The sequence below is a fragment of the Urocampus carinirostris genome, chromosome 2 (genome assembly GCF_059441175.1).
Source record: "Urocampus carinirostris isolate Australia breed hairy pipefish chromosome 2, RoL_Ucar_1.0, whole genome shotgun sequence".
Taxonomy (NCBI): domain Eukaryota; kingdom Metazoa; phylum Chordata; class Actinopteri; order Syngnathiformes; family Syngnathidae; genus Urocampus; species Urocampus carinirostris.
Genome location: NC_142350.1, coordinates 44993402 through 45017590, shown reverse-complemented (window position 1 = coordinate 45017590; position 24189 = coordinate 44993402). Strand labels below are relative to the sequence as shown.

At 39.3% G+C, this 24189-nt stretch overlaps 1 protein-coding gene across 1 annotated transcript; it reads right to left on the bottom strand.

Annotated features, from left to right (window-relative positions):
* Positions 1–832: 832 nt before the first annotated feature.
* LOC148372031 (CTP synthase 1) lies at positions 833–15940 on the bottom strand. The gene is made up of 18 exons (XM_088327979.1): positions 15774–15940; positions 14604–14787; positions 14344–14514; positions 12758–12858; positions 12571–12687; positions 11745–11828; positions 10020–10100; positions 9804–9955; positions 9113–9245; positions 8966–9054; positions 6917–7011; positions 5427–5489; positions 5317–5360; positions 3159–3255; positions 3042–3097; positions 2863–2959; positions 1361–1505; positions 833–1289 (listed from the first exon to the last, which is right to left on the bottom strand). Exons 1-18 carry the CDS (start codon positions 15786–15788, stop codon positions 1211–1213), a joined length of 1803 nt encoding a protein of 600 aa, XP_088184105.1. The 5' UTR covers positions 15789–15940; the 3' UTR covers positions 833–1210.
* Positions 15941–24189: the final 8249 nt, after the last annotated feature.

Genomic DNA, 24189 nt, shown 5'->3' with positions numbered 1-24189 from the left:
GTGATTAAGGGCTGTACAAATAAACATGACAATTAACGTTGTAAAATAAATCAGTCTACAGTACAGTGTAGTGGGAAAAAGACAGTTGATTGTTCTGGGAAAGGAAGCATTTTGTACAGCCTGGTACTAAAAAGTAGCTGGAAAGTATTCATGTTTGGATTTCAAACTTTGTATTTCGTTCGAAATAAGCAATTCAAAGCAAAACATTCAGGCATCAAAAATCAAATGTTTATGTATCAATATAAATTGTTTTATGCAGCACCTCTAATGTGATAGTACAATATGAAATTTGCTAAACAAGTAAAAATTATTTACTCCAAAACAAAAAATATTAAATTAAAAAAACTCATATTTAGGGTCGTGTCCGGTCAGCGTACAGATGAAATTACACCTGAAAGAGGATGTGAAAACCCAACACATTTTATCAGCTGATTTCTTTGTTATGACCCCAATTCAAGAATTTTACATTTTTTTGTTAAAAATGTGGCTTTTACCTGAAGTCAAGTTTTGGGATGGTTAAAAAAAAATGTAATGCACCATTTACCGTATTTTTGTTTAAAGTATACCTCGAGAAATGACATGAATCCGTTCTGATCACATATAAAAGGGGAATAGGCATATAGCGTGGGAAATCGTTGATAATAAGCTAGTTCATTCCGAATCCCCAGTATCCATGGTAAGAATCTTAAAACAAGTGTACATAGCGTGTACTACTTACGTGATATATACATGTACAGTATACATGTAAAAGGAAAAATAAAATGTCCCCTCTTATTTAAAAAGAATGAACATCTTTTTTAAAGCTTTGGGTCTAAAAGCATGACAGGAAACATTCTACTAAGGCCATTTCATTTATTTCATCAAGGCAGAGGTGATAAAATTGAACCTGAAGTATTGATGGTAACATTATATACTTACACAATATTTGTATGTACACTCAATGTGGGTAAATGAAAAAATGTTAAAATATATACATAAAACTGTGTGGTGATCTCATACTGAAGTCTTGTCAATGGAAAGTATTCCATTTAGACGCTAAAAAGGTATTGTGATTATTCCATCCCCAATATCCAAGGCTACATTTCATAACCACCCGATAAAGCCATTTAAAATGTCCCTCCAAGCTTAATACATTCACCAAAGAGTATAAATAGTCCACAGTATATATCCGAACATTGTCAAAGTCAGCAAAGATGCGTCGGATTTGTCCTCAAGACAAGGACGGGAACTTGAGCTCGGCGATGTCTATGTCGGGGGAGCTGCCACCGCTACGGTCGCTGTATGTGTCCCTAAAATAAATCAGAAGGGGCACAGTTATCGATGTGCCCACCCACATTTATCAATTAAGGTGTAGTGTTACCGTGGCGACAAACGGCAGCCTTTGGCCAGGTAGCTCTGGAGTTTGCCGGCAGAAGCCAGAAGTAGTCCCAAGTACGGCGGGGAAGGTTTGATGGGACGGGACGTAAACTCCGGGTGATACTGTACGCCGATGAAGTAGCAGTGATCTGGAAAACACGTGGGTACAGTCTTTCTTTTCTGCATAGAATTACCAGTAGTAAAGCAGTAAGTGGAATTATTATTTTCATTAAGAACATCGTAGCGAAACATTCGCAACAAGATTAGGCATGGGACTCCGAGGCAAACAGGTAATAAAGACTTTGCAGAGAAACTCAAAATGAAGAACTGTCCGAATCAATAAGCAAAAATATTTAGAACTTGGTGCTAAGAGACAGGCTTAAGATGTCAAAACTAAGCAACCTAAGCGGCTAGAGATGGAAGAAGTGGAAGAAATGTTGGAATTCAGCGACTTTTTCTTACATAAGCAGCAGAAGCATGACACTTGAGGACAAAGTAAGGCAAGTTATAAAACAACATTGACCTAACCTGCAACCAAGAAGCTAACATGAATGGCTAGAGAAAGAAATGGTGCAAAAACACAAAATATGCCCCAATCATGGGACCTGGTAACGTTCACTAGCATGAGCATTTGTGGAAGGTAAGTGACCCTGAAGGACAAAGTAGGAGCAGCTAAATAAAATAAATTAGCAGTTATCAGCAAGCCACAGCTTGAATTCAAGAAGCCAACATGAGTGGCTAGAGAAGGAAACCGTAGAAAAAAGTTGAAATGAGGAAAAAATAAAAAGAAAAACTGAAGGACAAAAAGGCTTTATTTACATGGAGAAGCAACAGGTACAACAGCTGCTAGAGGTGAGCCATAGCACGCAGCCAAATGGTTAACATATGTGGCTAGAGAAGGAAACAGTGGGGTAAAAAGCATCAGATGCCTGAATCCCCACACTCGGCTATATATGCGTGCATGAGCAGTTATGGAGGACTGCAGCTAGGGAGCAAACATGAGTAGCTACGGACCAGCGAAAAAAAGTAAACTGAAGGACAAGCAACTTTGTTTACGCAAAGTAGCCAACAATGAGAATAGTGGCGAACCATAGCCTGCAGCCAAGTGGCAAACAAAGGTGGCTAGAGAAGGAAACAGAAAAAAAAACCCGGAAGATGATTGTAGGGACTCGGGCCCTGCAGTGTGAGGTAAATGTCCTTGGCTTGCTAAACGCGCCATTGGAACAAGCTCTCTTCATAAAATCCTCACTCAGGCTTACCATAGCTGCTTAACATCAGCCTCTTCAAGTTGTGACATAATGGCAAATTTCTAAACCTGATGATTATGAGATACTATTGTGTTTTTTTTTGCTTATTATTTTTAATTAAAAGTGTTTTGGATAAATTAATGAAGTGCTCTTACACCACTAGGAGTCGCTATGTAATATACACTGGGGCTAAAAAAAAATATTTATAAAAATGAACTGTAGCTCAAATTGATGTATTGGACCGATGAATTCAATTCACCTTCCAACTGAATGATCTCCATGCGTTCGCCTTCCACGTCCTGGCCCACAAACTGAAGTCCTTTTTCTTCAAAGTGGTGCTTGAGCTCAGGGTTCACCTGCAAAGAATCAAGACGCCATCACCTTCCCAAAAGAGTCGTCCACACATTTTCCAGTCTTAAAACCCGTTTTTGTTTTTACCTCATAGCGATGCCTGTGGCGCTCATCCACGTGATCCACATCTCCGTAGAGTTTCCCTGCGAAAGCGAGAAAATTAAAAAACAAGGGAAAGACGAAATGTCGGCGTGCCAGACTTACTCAGGACGCTTGTTTTGGATTTGAAGATGGTCCTCCTAAGGCCGAGCCTCATGGTGCCGCCCATCTGGCCCGGGTTGTGCTCCGGCATGTCTATCACCTGCAGAGAGAAGCAGAAAACTCTACGCTTTGTGCTGGCAAGTGACGGAAGAAGCCAACAGTCATTAACAACGCCCTAAACAAACACGGGCTCCTTTCTGCTCAGTACAACTATTTGGAGTCAGGGGCAGCACTAAGTTCAAACCCTAGAGACGCGTCCCATTTTATCATTTATGGATAAATATAATTTGCAGACATTTACATGTTATGTTTCTTGGCATTTGTTTTTAGATAGAAACACTCACAATTTGAGCACAAATGTATTTGGTCACTGTTTAAAGCAGTAATAAACATATTTAGTTTTGCAGTATTACTGTAATTTTATTTTCGTGATAAATTTGTAGTAGTTACTCTGCGGTAGTACTCTTTCAGTGCTTCCAAAGTAGGGTTTTTGTAGTATTTCTATGGAAGTTTTGAAGAAAATATTTAGTAATTTTGTAGTAGTAGTGGTTTTATTTTTGTGGTATATTAGCAGTATTTCTACAGTAGTATTTTTTAATCATTATTCCCATAATATTGTTTTAATGGTATTTATGTGGTATTTGTCGTTTTCTGTAGTATTTACATAGAAGTTCTGAAGCAGATTGGTAGTATTTCTGCCACATTTGTAGTTGTAATTTATGTAGTAGTTTTGAATCATAGTATTACTTAATTGGGATTTTTGTTGATATATATATATATATATATATATATATATATATATAATCTACATACACACACACGGATTTTTGTAGTATTTCTATAGAAGTTTTGAAGGATATCTTTAGACTTTTTTAGTATTATTGTGGTTTTATTTTTGTGGTAAATGAGTATTTCTACAGTAGTATTCTTTTTATTATTTCCATAATATTGTTTTAATGGTATTTATGTGGTATTTGTTGTTTTTCTATAGTATTTAAATAGTAGAAGTTTTGAAGCAGATTGGTAGAATTCCTACAGAAGTATTTTCTATTATTTCCATAATATTTTTAATAGTATTTCTGTCATATTTTTGTAGTATTTCCATAGAAGTTTTGAAGCAGATCGGTAGTATTTTTGTCATATATATATTTGTAGTTGTATCTTTTTTTGCATTTCTGTTATATTTATCTAGTAGTAGTTTTAAATCATAGTATTACTTTATTGGGATTTTTGTTGAATTCATATAAATATTTTTTGTAGTATTTCTATAGAACAATTTTTTTCACTAGAGCTCCAAAATGTTGCATGGCTCAGGACAAATACAGGCTGTTGAGATAATTTAGATAATAAAATATTATTTAGATTTTTTACGGCAGGAATAGCATAACTTGAATGTGTCTCCTCCTGACCTCTCCAAAATGAGCTCAAGGACCTGAACAGAATTCATCACTTGACGCCATGTTGCATCAATCAGCCGACACTACTTGCTAAAAATATTCTAAGAATTTATGTAACTCGATAGGATATATTTGGAATTCAACTTGGTCGTGTCTTCTCTACCCCTTTGTAATTTGTGGGAGGCACTGGAAGGCTAAGCTAAGATCAGGATGTGTGCTGGCTGTTAAGATTGCAAGGCCTTCTGAAATTTAATGAGTACTTTGTTCTCCCGCCCCCAATTATTGTCAAACTCCTGGATTTGTGTTGAAAGCAAATCAACTTGTCGATAGAGATTAATAGCTGCACGACCAAGTCTGCAAGCAATCGTCTTAACAGGAGCTGAAGTTTTACTTTCCTGTACTGGATATACAAAGTGAAGTGCACATATTAGCGTCGTGCTCCTTTAGCAAACACCCACTGCCATATATTTGCTTGACGTGCGCCGCTACGAGGTATTTCTATAGCTGTGATTGGCCAAACATTCCATGTAGTTTATCCTGTATGAGAATTTGTATATTCATATTTGATTTATAACAGATACTTGTGTAGAACTAAGATAATGCCACTTGATAAGAATGAGTGATCCATTTTTCTTAGCCAAGGCATGTGTGTCGTTCAGTATTGGAGCACTTGTATTAGGGTCTTAACGGTGACACAATGTATTATTTTGCTGTACTAGACAAACAAAAATTGTAGTTTCCACATTTTAAACAAGCGGACCTACCACGGGATATTTGGAATCTGGGTTGAACTCTGTAGAGTTTGCGTCTAAAGGGAAAGAAAACAAAGATGAGTTCTCAAGTATGGCGACAAAGTGCAGTGAAAGGAGCTCACCTTCCCATCCGAGAATGTTGCGGGCAAACTCGCACACTGCTAACTGCATGCCCAGACAAACGCCTGAGTACAAAAAAAACAAAACCGACCATATTTTTGATGACTTGGCACAATGCATATTTCATGCAACCTTCTCAAAACAATACTTAGCTTCCAAAAAGAATATCAAAACCAATATAAAGCAGCGCTTTTTAGCCAGGGTGCTGTGAGGCCTTGCCTTGTGTGCCACAGGAAATTGTCCAATTTTATCATGACAAAAAAGCATGACACTGTTCGGTATTACTTTCTTCGACAAACTAACATTCATCCATACCAGTATTTTGCACAAGATAACTTTTTTCTCATTTTAAATACCAAATTATCTGCTCATGGGGCAATACTGGGAAACATATTTAATGCAGGGTTCCTTTTTGTGGACACAATTAAGTTCTTATCAAGGACTTTCAACACCAATTTTCCAATTTCGGCAGAAACACTAAGAGAAAAAATTAGGTGTGAACAATGTATTTTGCAGAGCCACAAATACATCTGTGATCTACATATGCAATTTCAATCTTGCAGGTGATTTATTAAGACATATGATTTTTAGATCTTGAAGTAATCGCGAATATAATCGTTTTTGAGACAACTATTTCCCTATAGGTGTTGGGTAAACATGATGGTAATATGTAACTTTCATGTTCACTTGAAATAAGTTATTCCTATTACAATTTACCACTAGGAAACACAACCCTATTTTTTTTACATGGCCTATAATAAATGCACTACGAAATGCCATAACTGATACGTAGTCCATGAACTATTATACATGTAAGCATTTCATAAAGACCTGTTTAGGTCTAGAATGAAGCAAACAGTTAGCATAAAATCATAGTTAATCAAGTAATTTCTGAGATTTACCTTTCCTATGACTTAAGAGCCGATTTTCCCATTGTCAAGAGTTGGATCTCTTTATTGCATACTTTGCAGCATGCTGTGGGTGGATTTGTTCCGCGTTTTAGCCACTTTCAGGATTTAGGGTTTTTGAGCCATTGTGCATGAAAATGGCACCACCCTGACATCTTGCACTTCTTAGGCATGACCCATAGGGGGCAATGACGCTTCACATGACAACGCCAAGTAAGAACTAATGCCAGCAGCCGTTAATCATGAGGGAAGAAATTCAATGGCCAAGTGAACCCACCAGCGCAGGCATGTTGGCGTCGTCTTGAACAGATTTGTTTTTTGTTTTTGTTTTTAATTTAATGTGTGGTTGGACTGCTTATAAAACATGGCAATAATTTCAAGCATTTACAAGCACTTCACCTAAAATTCCAGCACTTTTCAAATCTTGAAAACGCAACATAAAAATTCGAGCATTCTCAAAGATTTCAAGCACCCGTACGAACCCTGTTAATAACTAATACACAGGAATGCTGATTATAATAATTTTTAATAATAGAAAATGGGTGCAAAGAACCAAAAAGAACTAGTCCCAATTTATTCCTTACCTAGGAATGGTTTATTCTGTTTCCTTGCCCAGTTGATGGCCAACATCTTGCCTTCGGTCCCTCTAGTGCCAAAACCGCCGGGTACCAACACGCCACTGTGGTGGAAATTTTAGTAAGTGAGAGACGTTGCTACAAGGACACATTAAAACTGAAAATAATAGCAATGCAGGTGCTCCCCGATGACGTTCCAAATATTCTTAAAGTGACAGTGTGTAACAGTTCCTCAAAAGTTGTGCATGTGCACTGAAAAAAAGATGAATTACGGATGCCTGAAGGATTCCATTTAATAAACCCGATGCAGTTGAAAAGAGCCCATTGCTGGAGTGGGTAACTTCAACAGCTAGCGAAAAAGGCTACAAAAAAGGCCAGGACAAGATTGCAAGACCATAGCAGAATGTGTCAAGCGTCAGGAACCATCATACCAGAACTTGGCAACATGAGTGGCTAGAGAAGGAAACAGTAACAGTAAAAAAGATACCCGAAAGCCTGAAATCGGGGACATTTGCTTGCTGTGGAAAGACAAATCAAGCTCAGTGTACATGAGGCAGCCACTAATAACATCGGCCAATGGCAAGCCACAGCCTGCAGCCAAGTGGTTAACACAAGTGATGTAAGAAGGAAACAATGTAACAGCAGTGTAAAGAGAGTGACGGACGGACAAAGCATAAGCAGCTTATGATAAGAACAGAGGCGAGCCATGGCCTACAGCCAAGCTACTAACATGAAAATCTAAAGAAAGAAACAGTGAGAAAAAGTGCCAGATGCCTGAATTACAGAAATCAGCGATGATTTTGACAGAGCTGCTGTGGTAGTCAAATGACACTAAAGAGCAAAGCACGCACAGCAAACAACAGCAGCTAGCAGCGAGCTACAGCGTACAGCGAAGTGGCTAACATAGGTGGCTGGAAAAGGAAACTCGGGGAAAAGGCACAAAATGCATAAATCCCTAAACCCAATGACATCCGCTGGTATGATCGGCTGCAGAAGGCGAGTGACGCTCAAGGAAAGGCAGCTAATCATAATATCAGCCAACGATCAGACATATGCTGCAGCCAAGTGGCTATTATGAGATGCTAGAGAAGGAAATTGGAGAAAATAAGCAGCTGATGCCTGGATGACGGGCTCAGCTGTCCGTTGAGTGCTCAAAGCACCTCTAGGGCAAGCTACCTTTAACAAATGGTCAATCAGCCATCAGTAAATGCAAGTTGGCAGACAAACATATCAGATTCTTAAACTTAGTAATAAATTACAAATGTACATACCGTAAAACTTGAACTATAAGCCGCGACCTTTCCCTTCAGCTTATGCAACGATGCAGCCAATTAATGCATTTTTTTAATCTAACGGCCGGCGGGGGCGCCAAGGCAGTAAAGGTATGAGTGAGACAGGTGGAATGGGTCGTGGAAGAAGCAGGTTAAAGTAACTTCATGCTTTGCGCATGAATAAACTAGCATGAACAGACCGTTATGGGAAACGGGAGCTTCAACTACCGCATAGGGAATAATTTTACGAGTGTTTATTTGCTAACAGAAATAATGTGGCGAAACGAACGGATTACATGAAGCTATGTCCAAAAAGGCAGAAATGTTTTAGGTGGGTGCCTAATTTACTGTCATGTGCGCCGTGTGTTTTGGTATAAATATTTTACACGGTTGGATTTTTTGGATTGTCCTTGATGTAATGAAGACATTTTTGCAGCCATTCAAAGAAATTGAAGACGGCCAGGAGACGTTATAGTAAGTTACCCTTGCCTTTCCTTTAAAAAAGTACTGGGTGCAGCTTACAATCAGGTGCGCCTTTTAGCCCATATTTTATGGTACCTAAAATCATGTTTATGAAATAGAAGACGTACAGCACTTGTGTTTTCATTTTAATCTATCGTGTTTTATTCCAATGAATGAATTATTCTAACACTATTAGGGGGTCATTATAAATACACACTGGGTCTTAAAGAAGGCATGTCAACATGACACTTGGAAAAACTTAACTTTTTGTTAATCCAAGCACTGTGTTTCTGCTGCCCTCTTGTGTCCGCTTCAAAGTACTCACTTGGAGCTGCAGAGTTTCTGCCAGGCTTCGTGATACTTGACGGGCTCCTCCTGCAAGGTGGCCTGCTCCAGGTCAGCAGAGTCGATGTACTGCAACGGACGTGGCGAATAAACAAACGCCTCCAAAGTGCTCGTTTGTTTTCCGTACCTTGACCTCCAGCTTGTGACTGATGGAAAGTGCAGAGTGCTCCAGGGCCTTGATGACGGACGTGTAGGAGTCCGAAAGTTTGGTGTACTTCCCCACCAAAGCGATGGAGACGTGCTCCAGCAGACGGTCTGACCTGAGATGGGAGAAAGATTATTGAAACTTTTTTTTTTTTTAAAAAGGTGGATTGCAATCAAATAAAAGGCTCATTTTTCAGCAAATAGGCTTTATAAAATCATCCGTCCAAACATTTTCTTTAGCTCATCTGGTCAGGTCGCAGGGCAGCAGCCTCAGCAGGGAAGCCCAGACCTCCCAGTCGCCAGCCACTTCATTCAGCTTGTGCTTACTTTTGAGGTGTCCTGTGCCTACATAGCTAGAGCTAATTTTTTTGTGGGCTTTAAAAAGTGACTCAAAATTGGTTGGCACTTCCCGTTTGAAGGAAACATTTGACATTAGACAATGTTATCACTTAAAAAATGCACACAATACCTGCTGATATGGCAAATGTCCAGCAGATGACACTAATTCACCATAAATAACCAAGGCACTGTCAACATTGTCAATTCAAAATGGGCATTGCTCTAATTATTTTTATTGTGGTAGTTTTCAGAGAAAATGTGTCTATTCCAATTTGCTGTTGAGTAATATTAAATAATAAAACTTTTTGTTTTTTTAAAGGATCCTGGCCACCCACCTATCTGCCATCTCCTTCCACTTAGAGAGCATCCTCCTGGGCCTGAGCTCCAGCGGGAGGTTGAGCCTGTGGCAGAAATAGCTGACCACGCCTTGCTCCTCCAGCAAAAGGGGCACTCTGTACACCGATGACACGTCGTGGACGCAAATCACCTGCAGGAAAAACCTTTTACATGAAACCAAAGTTTCTCGACATTTTACCGAATGCTTTCCTCACCTGCGTGGGCTCTACGTGGCAAAACATGGAGATTTTCTCCTTCACCGCCGTCTCCAAGGGCGTCGTGCAGCGACACATGACCTGAAAATGCCAAATGTCATCTAAATGAGTAATGAGAACTTTTTTTTAACAAAACTGCCAAATATTGAAAATAATTTCAGAATAGATACATTTCAGTTTTTGGAAAAAAATGTCCTTGTAGCACTTAGTGCTGCACGATTAACAGAAATCGAATCGATATCGTGATGTAGTGCGATAGTGTGACCGCAAAGGGATTCATAGTTCCCATTTGTTATTTGATTGACAGCGTGATTGGCCAACACAAATAGTCACATAACGTGGTTTTACAGCGCCGGCCAATCAGAATCTGATTTTTATAGGCACTGACCAATAAAGACGAGGCAAAGTTTGCAAGACGTGTGTTTGCGACTCTGCCAGCCAGTCTTGCAGCCCTTGCACAAATGGACACCAAAACGAACGGCACACCCCAGAGCTTTATTGGCTTGTTACATTGAAAATCAATTCACTAAATTGGACTCCAGAGAAAGTCAGAAAAGCACAAGGAAAAGCCTATCACCAGCGGGTGCTTCCTGGATTTTTATCGTGTCCGGGAATTAACCGAGGCTGCGTCAGAAGGGAAAGCTAACAGCTCGGCTAACAACTCTTAAGCCACCCTTGCCGAACATGGCTAGTCACAAACGCCAGATCCGTTACCCATGAAACGGACGACTTGAAGCGACTACTCGTGGAAAACCATTACATTTGTCACTCTTGTATTTTAATAATCAAGACCTTGTAGAAGTCGCGGTTACCCGAGGCTAGTGTGTAGCTAGCCAGCCTCTTTCAAAATCGTTTTCTTACACTGAAACAAACAGTCCTCCAATGTCATTGTACTTTTGTATAATGATATTAAAGACCATTGATTCAACTGCAATTCTGTTTTTTGTTTGTACATTTATAGTTGATATTTTGTTACAGACGTATACTCTCAGTCTCTAATACCGTCATTTCAAGTTGTTTGCATGTCACCAAGTTTGTTCTACCTGAAAAAAAAAACTAGCAGAGAAAATGCACTTTTCTTTTGGAATCGAAAATCGCAATTAGGTTTTTTTTTTCTTCACAAAATCATGTAGCCCTAGTAGCACTTAGGAGTGCCATTTGTAGGTGGGAAATGCTTATTAAGACCATGTTATCACTTATAAAGGAGGGAAAGAGGAAAACACAAGGGGAAAATGGGAAAGGAAAAAAAGGAGGAACAAGAAAAAAATGGGAAAGGGAGAAAAAAAGGGGAAAAAATACAAAAAGAAAAAAAAGGAAATAGAAATAAAGTGGTGTAAAAGGAAAAACTACACAAGGGGAAAAAACAACAAAAAGGAAAAAAGGGGTAAAAGTAGAAATACAAATAAGAGAAAAAAGGGGAAGAAAACAATATATGGGGATAAAGTAAAAGAAAATAAATAAAAACAAATAAAAGGGGGAATATATCAGAAAGAGAGGGAGATATTGGAAAATATAAAAGCTGAATAAACAGCAAAACAAGATTGCAATCACGGATAACTGTACAAATTCAGTATGAAAACAACCGTTTTACATTCGTAACATTTAAAAAATGAGCACTGCTTGATTTTATTCCTTAATTCAAAATTTCTGTAGTATTCACATACCGTACTATAAACTGGTGTGGTCAACCAGGGCTAATTTTTTGAATTTGCTAGTTCGACTCACCAAGTCGGGCGACAAGCCGAGCCCTCGGAGTTCTCGAACGCTGTTTTGTGTGGGTTTGGTTTTCTGCTCTCCAGTTGTGTTGGGCTGTAGGAAGGTAAAAAAAAAAAAATAAAATACAGTAATCCCTCGGTTATCGCGGTTAATGGGGACCAAAACCACCCACGAAAAGTGAAAATCCGCGAAGTAGCCCCTTCAAAAATGCTTAAAATAAATAAATAAAATAAAATAATTCTTTTATTTTATTTTTTTTAGGCCCGCGAAGCTCTGAACCCGCAAACGTAGAATCGCAAAGTAGCGACGCCCGTTCAAAAATGCTATAATAATAATAACAATAAAAAAAAGTTTATTTGAGCGCATCCAAGTAGTTCATGTACTTGCACGTGCAACAAAAGGAGCGAGAACAATGATTTCTGCCAGAAGATGGCTTCAGCAAGTACAATATTTTTGAAGTTTCATACTTTTTTTTTTTTTTAGAAAAGAGAAATTAAACTGATATTCAAACCCAGATGAAAATATTTGGCAAGCTCATGTTGGGAGGATTTTACCAAAGTATTGTTTATGAACAATCTTAGGAAAATTATTTCAAGATTCAACTTCATGTTTTTTTAAAAATCTTCCATTCATTTATTACTAGATTTTTTTCTATTTAAAACAGGGGAGAAACCATTTAATAAATAGTACAGCGATTTCACTATTTACTTGTAAGCTGTCATGAAAATAATAGTCATTAAATACATTAAAATTAATAAATAAATCAAAAGCATATGGCAAGCGCTTGTTGGATGGCTCTTTTCAAAAGCTTTGAAGTCTCATCGAGGGGTCTCACCTGAGGCACCAGACTGACGTGGATGTTGCAGAAGTTCTCTCTCTTGACCTTGAACTGAAACTGTCGAAAGGCCTCGATGAAGGGCATGCTCTCTATGTCTCCGACTGTGCCCCCCAGCTGCGGATGCCCAGAACAGACGCATTCATTTTAACTTGACAAGTGCGCTTTAAATGTCGGAGAAACGTACCTCAATGACACAAACTTGAGGCTCGACGCCATCCCCGTCCACAGGAACCTTGGCCTGGCTCATGACCCACTCCTGGATGGCGTCCGTGATGTGAGGAACCACTGGGGAGAGATTAAACACAATTACCGTAAATTCTGGACTACAGAGTGCACCTGATTAAAAAGCTGCATGCGAAAATTCAAGGTAAAAACTCAACTTTTGTTTTTGTACAAGTCGCACCAAAATTTTTAGCTGCAGGCTTAAACAGCCATAAAAATATACCTATTTCATGTCTTTTTCATACATATCCCTTTATTTTTTTTTAAATGTAGAGTCACATGATCTTAAAGTCTCCCCTCTCTTCCGCACATGAAAACGATGTAGTAGACAGAGTATTGCTACTACGACATAAAAATCAAACGAGGCTTCTGAATTTTAGTCAGCAAATAAATTTCAGTTTTATTTTGAGATTTTTTACACTCGACTCAAACATATATATATATATATATATATATATATAGATCATTTCTTCCTCATGCCCTGAGGCTCTTTAACTCCACTCAGGGGAGTAAAAGCCCACATTAAACCACACCCCCACATTGCACATTACCCTAATTTTATTTCAGTGTGTATTTTATGTAGCACTATTTAAATACTCTATATCAACACGTTACATTGGGTATTTATGTATTATATTCCTTTTACTTTATTATGGTTTTATTCTCAACACAAGGGTGCTGCTGGAAGTGTGAATTTCCCTACGGGGATGAATAGAGTATCTATCTATCTATCATATGGACTAATGCCAATTTAATTAAGAATGACTGCTGTGCTGATTGAGATATAAAGCTGTGTACACAATCCGCAAACCAATATCCCAATCGTTTTAAACCGTGTTACTTTTTTGTACTAGACATTTCCCCGCTGATTCTACCAAGATTGCAACTTACTCCAGTGGAAATCTTGTTTATCCATTTGCATCACTAATATGACGAGGCATTCGGCGACCCAACGGAGTCATAGTTACTCCGTTTGTGAGCCCGCGCTTCGTTGAATTTCTTCTTTTTGACATTCGCAGCACAGAGCGGAAACTACATCTTCGTCATAAGTCATCACTCGTTACGGGCTTTTGATTTCTTTTCATTTAACAGTCGAATTCCCTGGTCCGCACCCGCTCCTTCGGTATTTTGGAGCTTACTGCTGTCGCTCAGTATTAAGCCACAATGTGTCCAAAATACTGAAGTAGTACGTGATTTTGAACCTAAAAGTTATGCCACTATAATAAGTAGCCGATCGTTTTTTGATTTCGCGTGTGAATCTTGAAGCGTTAAAGTCATTTCCGCGAAATTTCATGGGTGATCACAAGGGGGAGGATGTAAAGATAAGACTAATTGAGAATGTGAAAAATATTAAGGGATACGTCATTCATGACAGCACTATTGCTTTCCTGCATTTTTACGCACCGATATGACGTCCCAAAAATCAATTTCAGGGGAATGTAAATTTTAAAAGATAAAATCGTGATATATAAATGAATCGATTTGTTGTCCTAACCCTTAAGTATAATGTGCAGAAATGGCTCTTAGTAATAACTTTTCTGTTCACACCTTGCACGGTTTTTCCCAGGTAGTCTCCTCTCCTTTCCTTGTTGATGACTGACTGGTAGATCTTCCCCGTAGTCAGGTTGTTGTCCCTCGTCAGTCGGATGTCCAGGAATCGCTCGTAGTTACCCAAGTCCAGATCCACCTCACCTCCATCGTCCAGTACAAACACTTCGCCTAATCATGAATTCAAAATCCATTAATACTCTTCTTGTCAAACGGCACAAATTCTGCAAAGAAGAGCAAATATTGCCCGCCGAACCCACCATGCTCGTAGGGTGAAAAGGTGCCGGCGTCTATGTTGATGTACGGGTCGATTTTGATGGCGGTGACGTGGAGGCCGCACGATTTGAGGAGCGTGCCCACGCTGCTGGCGATGATGCCTTTGCCGATGCCGGAAATCACGCCGCCGGTGACTAGAATGTACTTCATGCTAGTATACAAGGGGACCTGGAAGGAAAGAGCGGATACCGTTGAATGTCGAGGCAGCCTTGCACCATAAAAAAAATTGCAGAAAAATAAGCTATATAAAACAAGATATATATTTTTTTAATCTTAAGTAAACACTTGGGATATGGTGTCACAGCCTTACAGCATTTTTACTTTGCAGTGCAGAATAAGATTTTGACCCCTCTTTAATGCATTTTCTTCAAAAGATGACATCAATTACCAATTATTAAAGGAGTAATATGTGAGAGGTGAGCATGCTCACACTTTACTGGAGTTTCACACATTCCTGTCTTGCCATTGCAAGCCGCTCTTTCTGGTTCCGCCATTTACATGAAATACATTCCTAAAATTCAGAACTGTTGAAGAAAAAGTAGGATATAAAAGTCATTGCACCATTCTTACTGCACCATTTTCTGAAGCACTTCAGGACAGTCTACAAGGAAATGTAGTCTATCATAATACAAATTCTTAAAAGCTTATTTTCATTCCCGTTTGAGCATTTTATTATTGGATTTCCTGGTGTGCCACGTTTAGTATTTTGTAAACGTTGTCTACTACCTTGTAAATAAAGACATTAAGAACTATTCTAGTTAACCGATTGTAAGCTCACTATAGTCAAGTGCAAATACATTTTTGATTGCTTTTAACGAATATGCACATTTTGGCAAACCTGCACAAATCACTTTGTACTTTGTGCACGTGATAAAAGCTCCCTGCGCTATACTGAACACCTCAAGGGAAATGGCGGGAATTTGACCTAGCATAGAGGTGGTTTGACACTTCAGCAACACTAGAACCGCTATCAAATCAACTACTGTTATTATATTATTATCAAAGTGCTATGCGTTTGCATAAAAAGCTGAAAGGTTCTAATAGCAATTCCACCGCGATTTCTATTAGCTTTTTGCTAGTGACGAGCTCTCATTGTCAACTTTTGAGGCACCCGCGTGTCAAAATCAGACTAAATAAAAGATCGGCAAGCTTACCAAGCGACTTTGCATCAATAAACGGTGAAATCAAAAGATAAATTTTATTTTTCTATCCTTCTTAGCCGATTTCAATGTATCCAATTTGATTTGTTTTGCAGGCTGATGCGCCAGCACGTGCAGGTCAGGCTGACTCGCAAACCGTCTCTTCTTCCACTACATTTTACGCAGAATTTAACAAGTTACGAAAAGCTGCGCCCTCCTCAGGTTGGCGTTAGACTGCAGGTTGAGCAGTTGTGACGATATACAGGATATACTGTATATATTTTGTTTTTAAATTGGTTTATTATTATATTTCGAAGAATATTAAGACACAATGAAAGATTAATAACTATATTATTTGTTATCTTGGCTTTAAAAATATATATTGGCATATTATATTTTTGTTTCATGCAGGATCTGTCTATCTATCTATCTCTCTATCTATTTTGGTCATATCCCTCGAGAGGGGTGACCGACTACAAAACAAACACATACACAAAAACAAAGAACAGAAAAAATAACAAAAAAATGACCAACGCCTACCCAAGTGCCAAAACAAGTTAAGCACCTCGGCACCCAAGTTGGCCATGCTTTCGTCCCTCTAGATCAGACCTGGGCACTCCGGTCCTGGAGGGCCATACGTCCTGCCAGATTTTGAAGTTTGCTCTTCTTTAACTCAGGTGATACAAATTATAACCTCGTTAGCAAGCTAGCAAGTGCTCGTTAACGATACTGGTGATTGGAATCACCTGTATTGGATCAGAGAAACCTCAAAAATCATGCAGAACATACGGCCCAGGAGTGCCCAGGTCTGCTCTAGATGAAACTGGACACAAGAAAGCGGCCATGTTACCCGGGTCAGGGTGACACAACACACCCTTCTGTTCAACAGCAGGGCCCGACAGCTTTCACTGGTTTACCCCTGCTGTATCATACAGGTGCACTGCCCATCCCTTAGAACACGTCTAAATATCCCACTATCCTCTTACAACACCTCTCCACTCATTCCTATCACCAACAAGGGCTCTAGCTTCCACAACATTTGGACCTCTTTCCACTCATAACACTATCCATCCAGGTCAATCACGGCCTTCCTCTTGGTCTCCTTCCATTCACTTCTGCTCCGTAGATCCTCTTCAACATTCACTCTTCATCCATCCTCTCCATGTGTCCAAACCAACCGAGCACTCTCTTATCCACACGATTGCTCAGTTCCACTATTACTCAAGATAAAACCAAAGGAAAAATATAGACACACAAATGATGCAACGTAGTTTGATTCTAAACCAACTCCGATTTAACTTCATGGCAAGAAATTTAAATGAGATTAAAACAAAGGACATTTGTGACAAGCGCAGCCCTTGAGACTTCTTGTGATTAAGGGCTATACTGTACAAATAAACGTGACTTGACTTGACTTGATTCAACGACGTCGTGTAGCTGAGCAGTCATGACGACAGTTTTATTTATTTTTTTCCAGCCTGATTGTTATTTTACCAAAAAATAATTATTTTACCATTACGTATGGTTTTAGAAAGTCCATCGCCCCGTTATTTAAGCTTTGTTTTGAAAAGTACATTAAGTATGTACCGTATTTTCCGCACTATAAGGCGCACCTAAAAGCCTTTATTTTTTTCAAAAGCTGACCATGCGCCTTATAATACAGTGCGCCTTATTTATGGATCAACATTAAGTCACAAAGTCTTGCAACTAACTTGCAGCCGCCGACTAGATTTCCCCCCGAACGCCAAGTAGTCCGCGGTGTATGCTGGGATTTATTTACCGGCGTTTCATTGGCTAACCAATGTTTCAATCATCATTTGAATCGATCACTATTGGCTAAAGTTATTCGGAGGTCAAGGGACGGATCCTTTTTATCATTTACAGGCTGACATTGGCTTGAACGGCAAAACAAAGCCTGCAATTGGCCAAAAAAGATGTGTCAATCATCAGTTGAATCGATCACTATTGGCTAAAGTTATTCGGAGGTCAAGGGGCGGATCCTTTTTATCATTTATAGGCTGGCATTGGCTTAAACGGCAAAACAAAGCCTGCAATTGGCCGAAAAAGATGAATGTGTATAGCACGTGGTTGACGGCATACAGAAAGCATTTTTTACTATACTGTATTTGTAAATATTTTATTCTCCTGGATTTACTACACTCACGGATATAAGAGGACATTGGCTGCACATTATTATGAACACAACGACTTTGGTGAGCTACTCCGGCTATATATTATCCCTGTATCTGGTTTCAGACTGAACTCGATGTTTCTGTGATAAGCGGTGCAGATAATGGATGGAATGGAGTGTCTATTTTTAAATTAAACTCAATTCCAAGTGTTTATTGTCATATGCACAGTAAAGTTGCGAGCGAAAATAGAAACTAAGGAATGGTTGGCATTTCTTGAATCCCAAGACTTTAACCTTCTGAATGATGGAACTATGCATTTGAGTGACATCGTACGGACACCGCATCCGCACATGTTCTCGACACGTATTTGCGTCGTTGCAAGCTTTCGGAATGTTAAGGGGGTAATAAGTTGGACTGAACTATCTGACTGTTTTGTCGACGTTCCCATTGAAGCGCCTTATAATCCGGTGCGCCTTATGTATGTCAAAAATAGGACCGAAAACAATTTTTTCGGGGTGCGCCCAATAACCCGGTGCGCCTTATAGTGCGGAAAATACGGTACTGTATTTGTCTTACGCTGTAAGTAATCTTAAAAAAGCCAGGGGGCGACAAACTGAAGGGAAGAGAAATAAACTCCATAAACATTCATGAATACAATTTCATGTGTTTTGTGTGTGCACGTGTTGCTCGGCTGACTGTCAATGTTTACACTTTGTTTTGCCTGGTAATTTCAGTCCTGGTATTGGTGGGACCATTTGTGCAACGTTTATTTAACAAATAATATGGTGAAATTAATAAATTGAAACACATTTTGCTCGAAGGTAGATCATTGATAAAACGAAACTGTATTTTGTTTGAAACATAAATACTGTACTGAAAAAAATGAGTGTCATTTTCCGGTTTAAATCGCACCCAAGTCATATTTGACTAATCAGAAGTCGGCATTTAGCCCAAGAAAAAAAGGTCTCCCGGGATGGAGGACTTTATTCTTTTCTTCCCAATTTTATAGTTTTATTAAAGTAATTTTTTTGTCATGGAAAAAAATCCGAAAATATAATTTGGGGGAAAATACTTTTCATCAAAACATATTTTCATAAAACCAATTGTGTAATTCAACCAAAACATAAAAACCAGAGGCGTGTTAAGGAGAGTAATCAGACATGTAGTCGCTTGTTAATCGCTTGCCGCGCACTGCTGAACGTTTTGTAATCGCTCACTGTGATTGCCTTACTGATCCAAAATGGCCGACGACAGTACAATGGATTTCGTTCTACAGCTTGCTTTGAGCGAGTTGGCTTATATGAGCGACAGTTCGCATATTGACACAGTTAAGGTTATCCTAAACGCAGTGGAAGGGTCATACCTGTCTTGCATTGTTCACAAACATTACCAGGCAATGTAAGACGATATATTACATCGCCAACAGCACTCGTCAGGGTGAGATCCTCCATCTTCTGCACTGTCGACGCCATTTTGGAAATCAAAGTAAGCGGTCTTTCTCCCGTGATTACTCGGGCACGCGAGCGCTCAATAATCATTGGCCGTTCAGAAGCTAGCGATAGCTAGCGATAGCAATCGCTCACTCTCCTGAACACGCCTCTGTTACTCTCGAAGTCATCCTCCGGTTTATACCGCCCCCTTTTCAGATTTGACCAATCAGCAGTGGGTATATAGCCTCCATATAAATGTTTTTCTTCCGGGGTGGAGGGTTCAAAGCCACTTTTCTATTTGATAGGTTTATTAAAATAGTCATAGAATAGAATTGACAGAAACATAAATCTGGAAGTTTTTTTTCCCTTTTTAATTCAAACACCTTTGTATGAAGCAAATCATGTACATTTATCAAAATACAAATATCATTAGGGTAGCACGGCACAGTGGCGAGGTCGTGAGATCGAACCTCCTGTGTGGAGTTTGCATGTTCTCCCTGTGTTTGCGTGGGTTTCCTCCGGGCACTCCGGTTTCCTCCCACATTCCAAAAACATGCATGTCAGGTTAATTGGCCGGTCAAAATTGTCCCTAGGTGTGAATGAGCGAGCGAATTGTCTGTCCCTGTGTGCCCTGCGACTGGCTGGCTACCAGTTCAGGGTGTCCCCTGTGTAGCGACCCTCGTTCATGCACGACACAAGGTTTCACAATCTCTGGTTTATTGCCTGCATTCAGTAAATAAAACAATACAAAAGTCAGGGGTCTCTGTTCTCGACTGCAATTATCTTCAACGCTTACAAAAATCACTTAAGCTACGGCAAGCGCTGAAGCCCATAAAGTGCCAAACGAAAAAAACAGTCGCAGACGCCCATGACTTAACAACTGAATGAGGTACCGGAATATTAACAGTAATACAACAAAAACACAGATTTTGTGAGAATTCAAAAAAACATTCAAAACAATCAAATTTCAACTCTGTTACACCTGCCCACTGCCCGGAGATAGCTGGGATAGTCTCCAGCACCCCCGCGACCCTACTGAGGATAAGCGATGCAGATAATGGATGGACGAACATCATTAGTTTCTTATTCACTTCCTGACTCTGTAAGATTTAACCAATCAGCTGTGGGTGTCTTTAGAGAAAAGTTTGCAGGGGCGGGGGTTTTGAAGCATTTTCTATATTTAAGTAACCAAATAGTCGCACACCGCCACATTTGGGAAATTTGATTTTTATTTTATCATCTTCTAATAAAACCAAACATGTAACTTGACCCCAAAACAAACAAAGTTATTTACCTTTTCTCTTTCGGGCTCTGTCACCAATTAGTGATGGGTGTTTATCCTTTAAAAACAACTTAAATACTTTATTATATATCTTTATGAAATATTGAGTCAACGAAGTGTGTCAAGGTCAGGTTGGATTATTTTTGTTGTCATATTAAAAAATAAAGCACCAAAAAACACCGAATTTTCCATGGTCTTTGTAGTTACTGTGGTATTAATATCTACCGCTAGATGACAGTAAGCATCCACAGCTGATGTTGACCGACTTTCCAACCTGAGCCAACAGGAACATTCGCAAGGTCATTCCCACATAATAGAAGGGGAAATGATGCATCACTCAGGCTGACACAAGGATTTGTTTTATTATAACAATAAATTTTCATTTCTGATGCTTCAAAACATCATCCATGATGTCAGCCAGTCTGAGACATTGAGGCCCAATTGAATGCACAGACTGCCCCAGTTTTCTATCCTGCAGCAGTCTCCATTTAATGAAAGGCCTCATCCTCGTTTCCCCCTTCAATTACTGATGACAAGCATTAACCTCCTACGTGAAGAGCTTCTCTGGCTGCAGCCCACCAAAAAAAAAAAAAAACTAACAACAACAAAAAAACGCCTCTTCGGAATGTGCAGATCTAGCCGAGATGATAACGCACTGCTTTGTCATGCCATGTTTTGCAATATGTTTTTTCTTTCGTCACGTGGCGAAGACTCAGTCAGCTGCGAGGGCTCGTGCTGGGGTGTTAATTATTGTCCATGCATGTTTGCCATGTGACGTGTCTGGGCTTCTGGCAAGGGGGAACAACACTGTGTACCTGGTGACCCATTTGGTCATATTATATAAATTTTTTGTTGAATTAGTTCAATCGCATCCTTTCTAGAAAAAAAATCCCTGCTCTTCAACATGCTATGCCTTTAAGACACACTGGTACACTGTAAGACCTTGTCTGGTGTGCCATGAGACATTTTGATCTAATTTGTAACAATAAATTGATAGTTGCAGTATTTCTAATGTTAATCCATACCAGTAGGTGGCTGCAGTTTGTTATTCTTATAGTATTTTGCAAGTGATGTGTCTGAGCTTTCTGCAGGAGAGAACAATACTGTGTACCAGTTGACCCATTTTGGCGGATATAAAAGCATTTCTTTGTTGAAAGAATTCAATAGTTTCCCTCCTCTTAAACATGCTGCGCCTTAAAGCCCCAATGTGTAATATTTAACGACTAGATGGCACTGTGTTGTCTAAGACGAGTGATACACGGCAGAGCGTGGCGGCGGGATGCCAGAAGGACATGTCCTGGATCTAAGAAGGTGACTTTTGATTTTTTTTTAATGAAAAATTAACATTGGTTCATGTATTTTTGCCTGTTATTAAAATTGTTGTTTGTTTTTTATTTTTTTACTGGATGAAAGTATTGTTGTACCACTAGGAGGAACTAAATATCATGCCATGAGGCTCTTTAACTCCACCCGGCAGAGTAAAGGCCCACATTAAACCACACCACCTACATTGGATATTACCGAATCTTACTGCAATATGTATTCTGTGTAGCACTATTTAGTTACTCTATATAACACGCTACAGTGGGCATTTGCACGTCACACTGGGTATTTGTATATTGTATTCTTTTGGCTTTATTATTGTACTGTTCTCAGCTCAGGGATGCTGCTGGAAATGTGAATTTCCCTCCGGGGATGAATAAAGTATCTATCTATCTATCTATCTATCTATCTATCTATCTATCTATCTATCTATCTATCTATCTATCTATCTATCTATCTATCTATCTATCTATCTATCTATCTATCTATCTATCTATCTATCTATCTATCTATCTATCTATCTATCTATCTATCTATCTATCTATCTATCTATCTATCTATCTATCTATCTATCTATCTATCTATCTAAAGGCAAACTTTTATGACATAAGCCCTTATCAAAGAAAAGTGATATTTTTTTGCAAAAAAAGTGTCAAGTACCTGTGCTGCCTTTGAGTGATTAGCAGAATACTTGAACACTTCTTTCATACCAGTAGGTGGCTCGAGGTGGCTCGACACGGAAGTGCCACTTCCGTGTCAAGCGAGGGTAGTAGTAGGCAGCAGGAAAACTGGTCGATGGCCGGGACAGAGGAGCAAGGGCAGTAACGAGTCCAGAAAAGAGGTCGGCAACAGGTATCAGGGAGGAAACAGGGCAAAACAGGTCGATGACCGGGACAGAGGAGCAAGGCAGAAACGGGTCCAGAAACAGGTCGGCAACAGGTATCAGGCAGGAGAAAAGTGGGCAGGAGAATGTGGGATAGTGCAGAGCTTGCTTAGCTGAAAGCATAAGTTCGCAGATGGTCTGACAGCTTTTTCTTGGAAAACGGGGGTTTAAAAAAGGTCAGGGAACCAATTAGCGATCAGGGCTATTGGCGCCAACGGGGCAGCCGCAGGTGCCCCGAATCAGTAATCATGACATGATTGTTAGTTGCAGCAACTGTAATGTTCACCTATAACAGTAGGTGGCTGCAGTTCGATATTCTTATAGTATATTATAATGTTAATGAATTAAAAATGTTTTTAACCAATATGAGATGGAAAATAATAGACAATGAATGCTTTTCTTATTATATGACAAAAAACATAAATAAACCAAACTTAATATAAGCAATATAAGCAGTCATGATTGAAGTGGATGGGCAGGTGGATTGTATACCCTTTTTTAATACATGAAGGTTATTAGTCCCCCACCACTAGGAGGGACTTAATAATACACACTGCCCTTGTAAGTAAAGATTGTCTTATTTTACTAGAAAAATGAATTAGCCAAAACTGGAATTACTACACTTAAAGTGAGCATTTTTTTTCCTGCTAATGGGCTAAAATGTATTTTTGCAGTGCAGGTAGGACACAGAAGAAACCTTTAAAAGAAAAAAAAATCTGACGACTGCTGGCCAAGCCTTCCTAAAAAGTGTGCCTGTGTATGTGTGTGTGTGTGTGTGTGTGTGAGGGGTGTGTGTGGGGGGGGCATGGGCATGACCTAATTTCCGCAGCGATTTCACATTGAAGCTCATATAAAATGGATTGACTATGACACTATTAAAAACGGACAGCGGGCCGCGGTAACGGCCCTCCGCAACCTTTATGGAGATATTAAAATGGAGCCAATCAAAAGTCAAATCGCCATCGTCTTGAAGCGGTCGGATGCAGAGTAGCTAACCGTAAGAAACGGATGTTTCCTAATCATACATGGACTGATTTATCACTTGTCTCTCCTACTTTGGTACACACTTTGGGATTATTAGTCCAAATGTGTTTGTTCCCCCCTTCTTCCTGTCATGCCAGTATTTGGAACGTTATTTTAAAAAGTAATTAGTCATAATTACTAGCTACTTCTTCCAGAAAGTAAATGAATTACAGTATACGATAGAGTAAAATAATTACTCTATAGTAAAAGTAACGAGTTACCGGGCAAAGTAACTTAAGTAAAAAAAAAGTATGTCAAAGAATTTGGAATATTTGTGAGCAGTAGTATCAGTTGAATGGAGAAGAAGAGGTAGGTAGTTGTGTTATAGAACCTTGTAATATTTATTTCATATAACTAG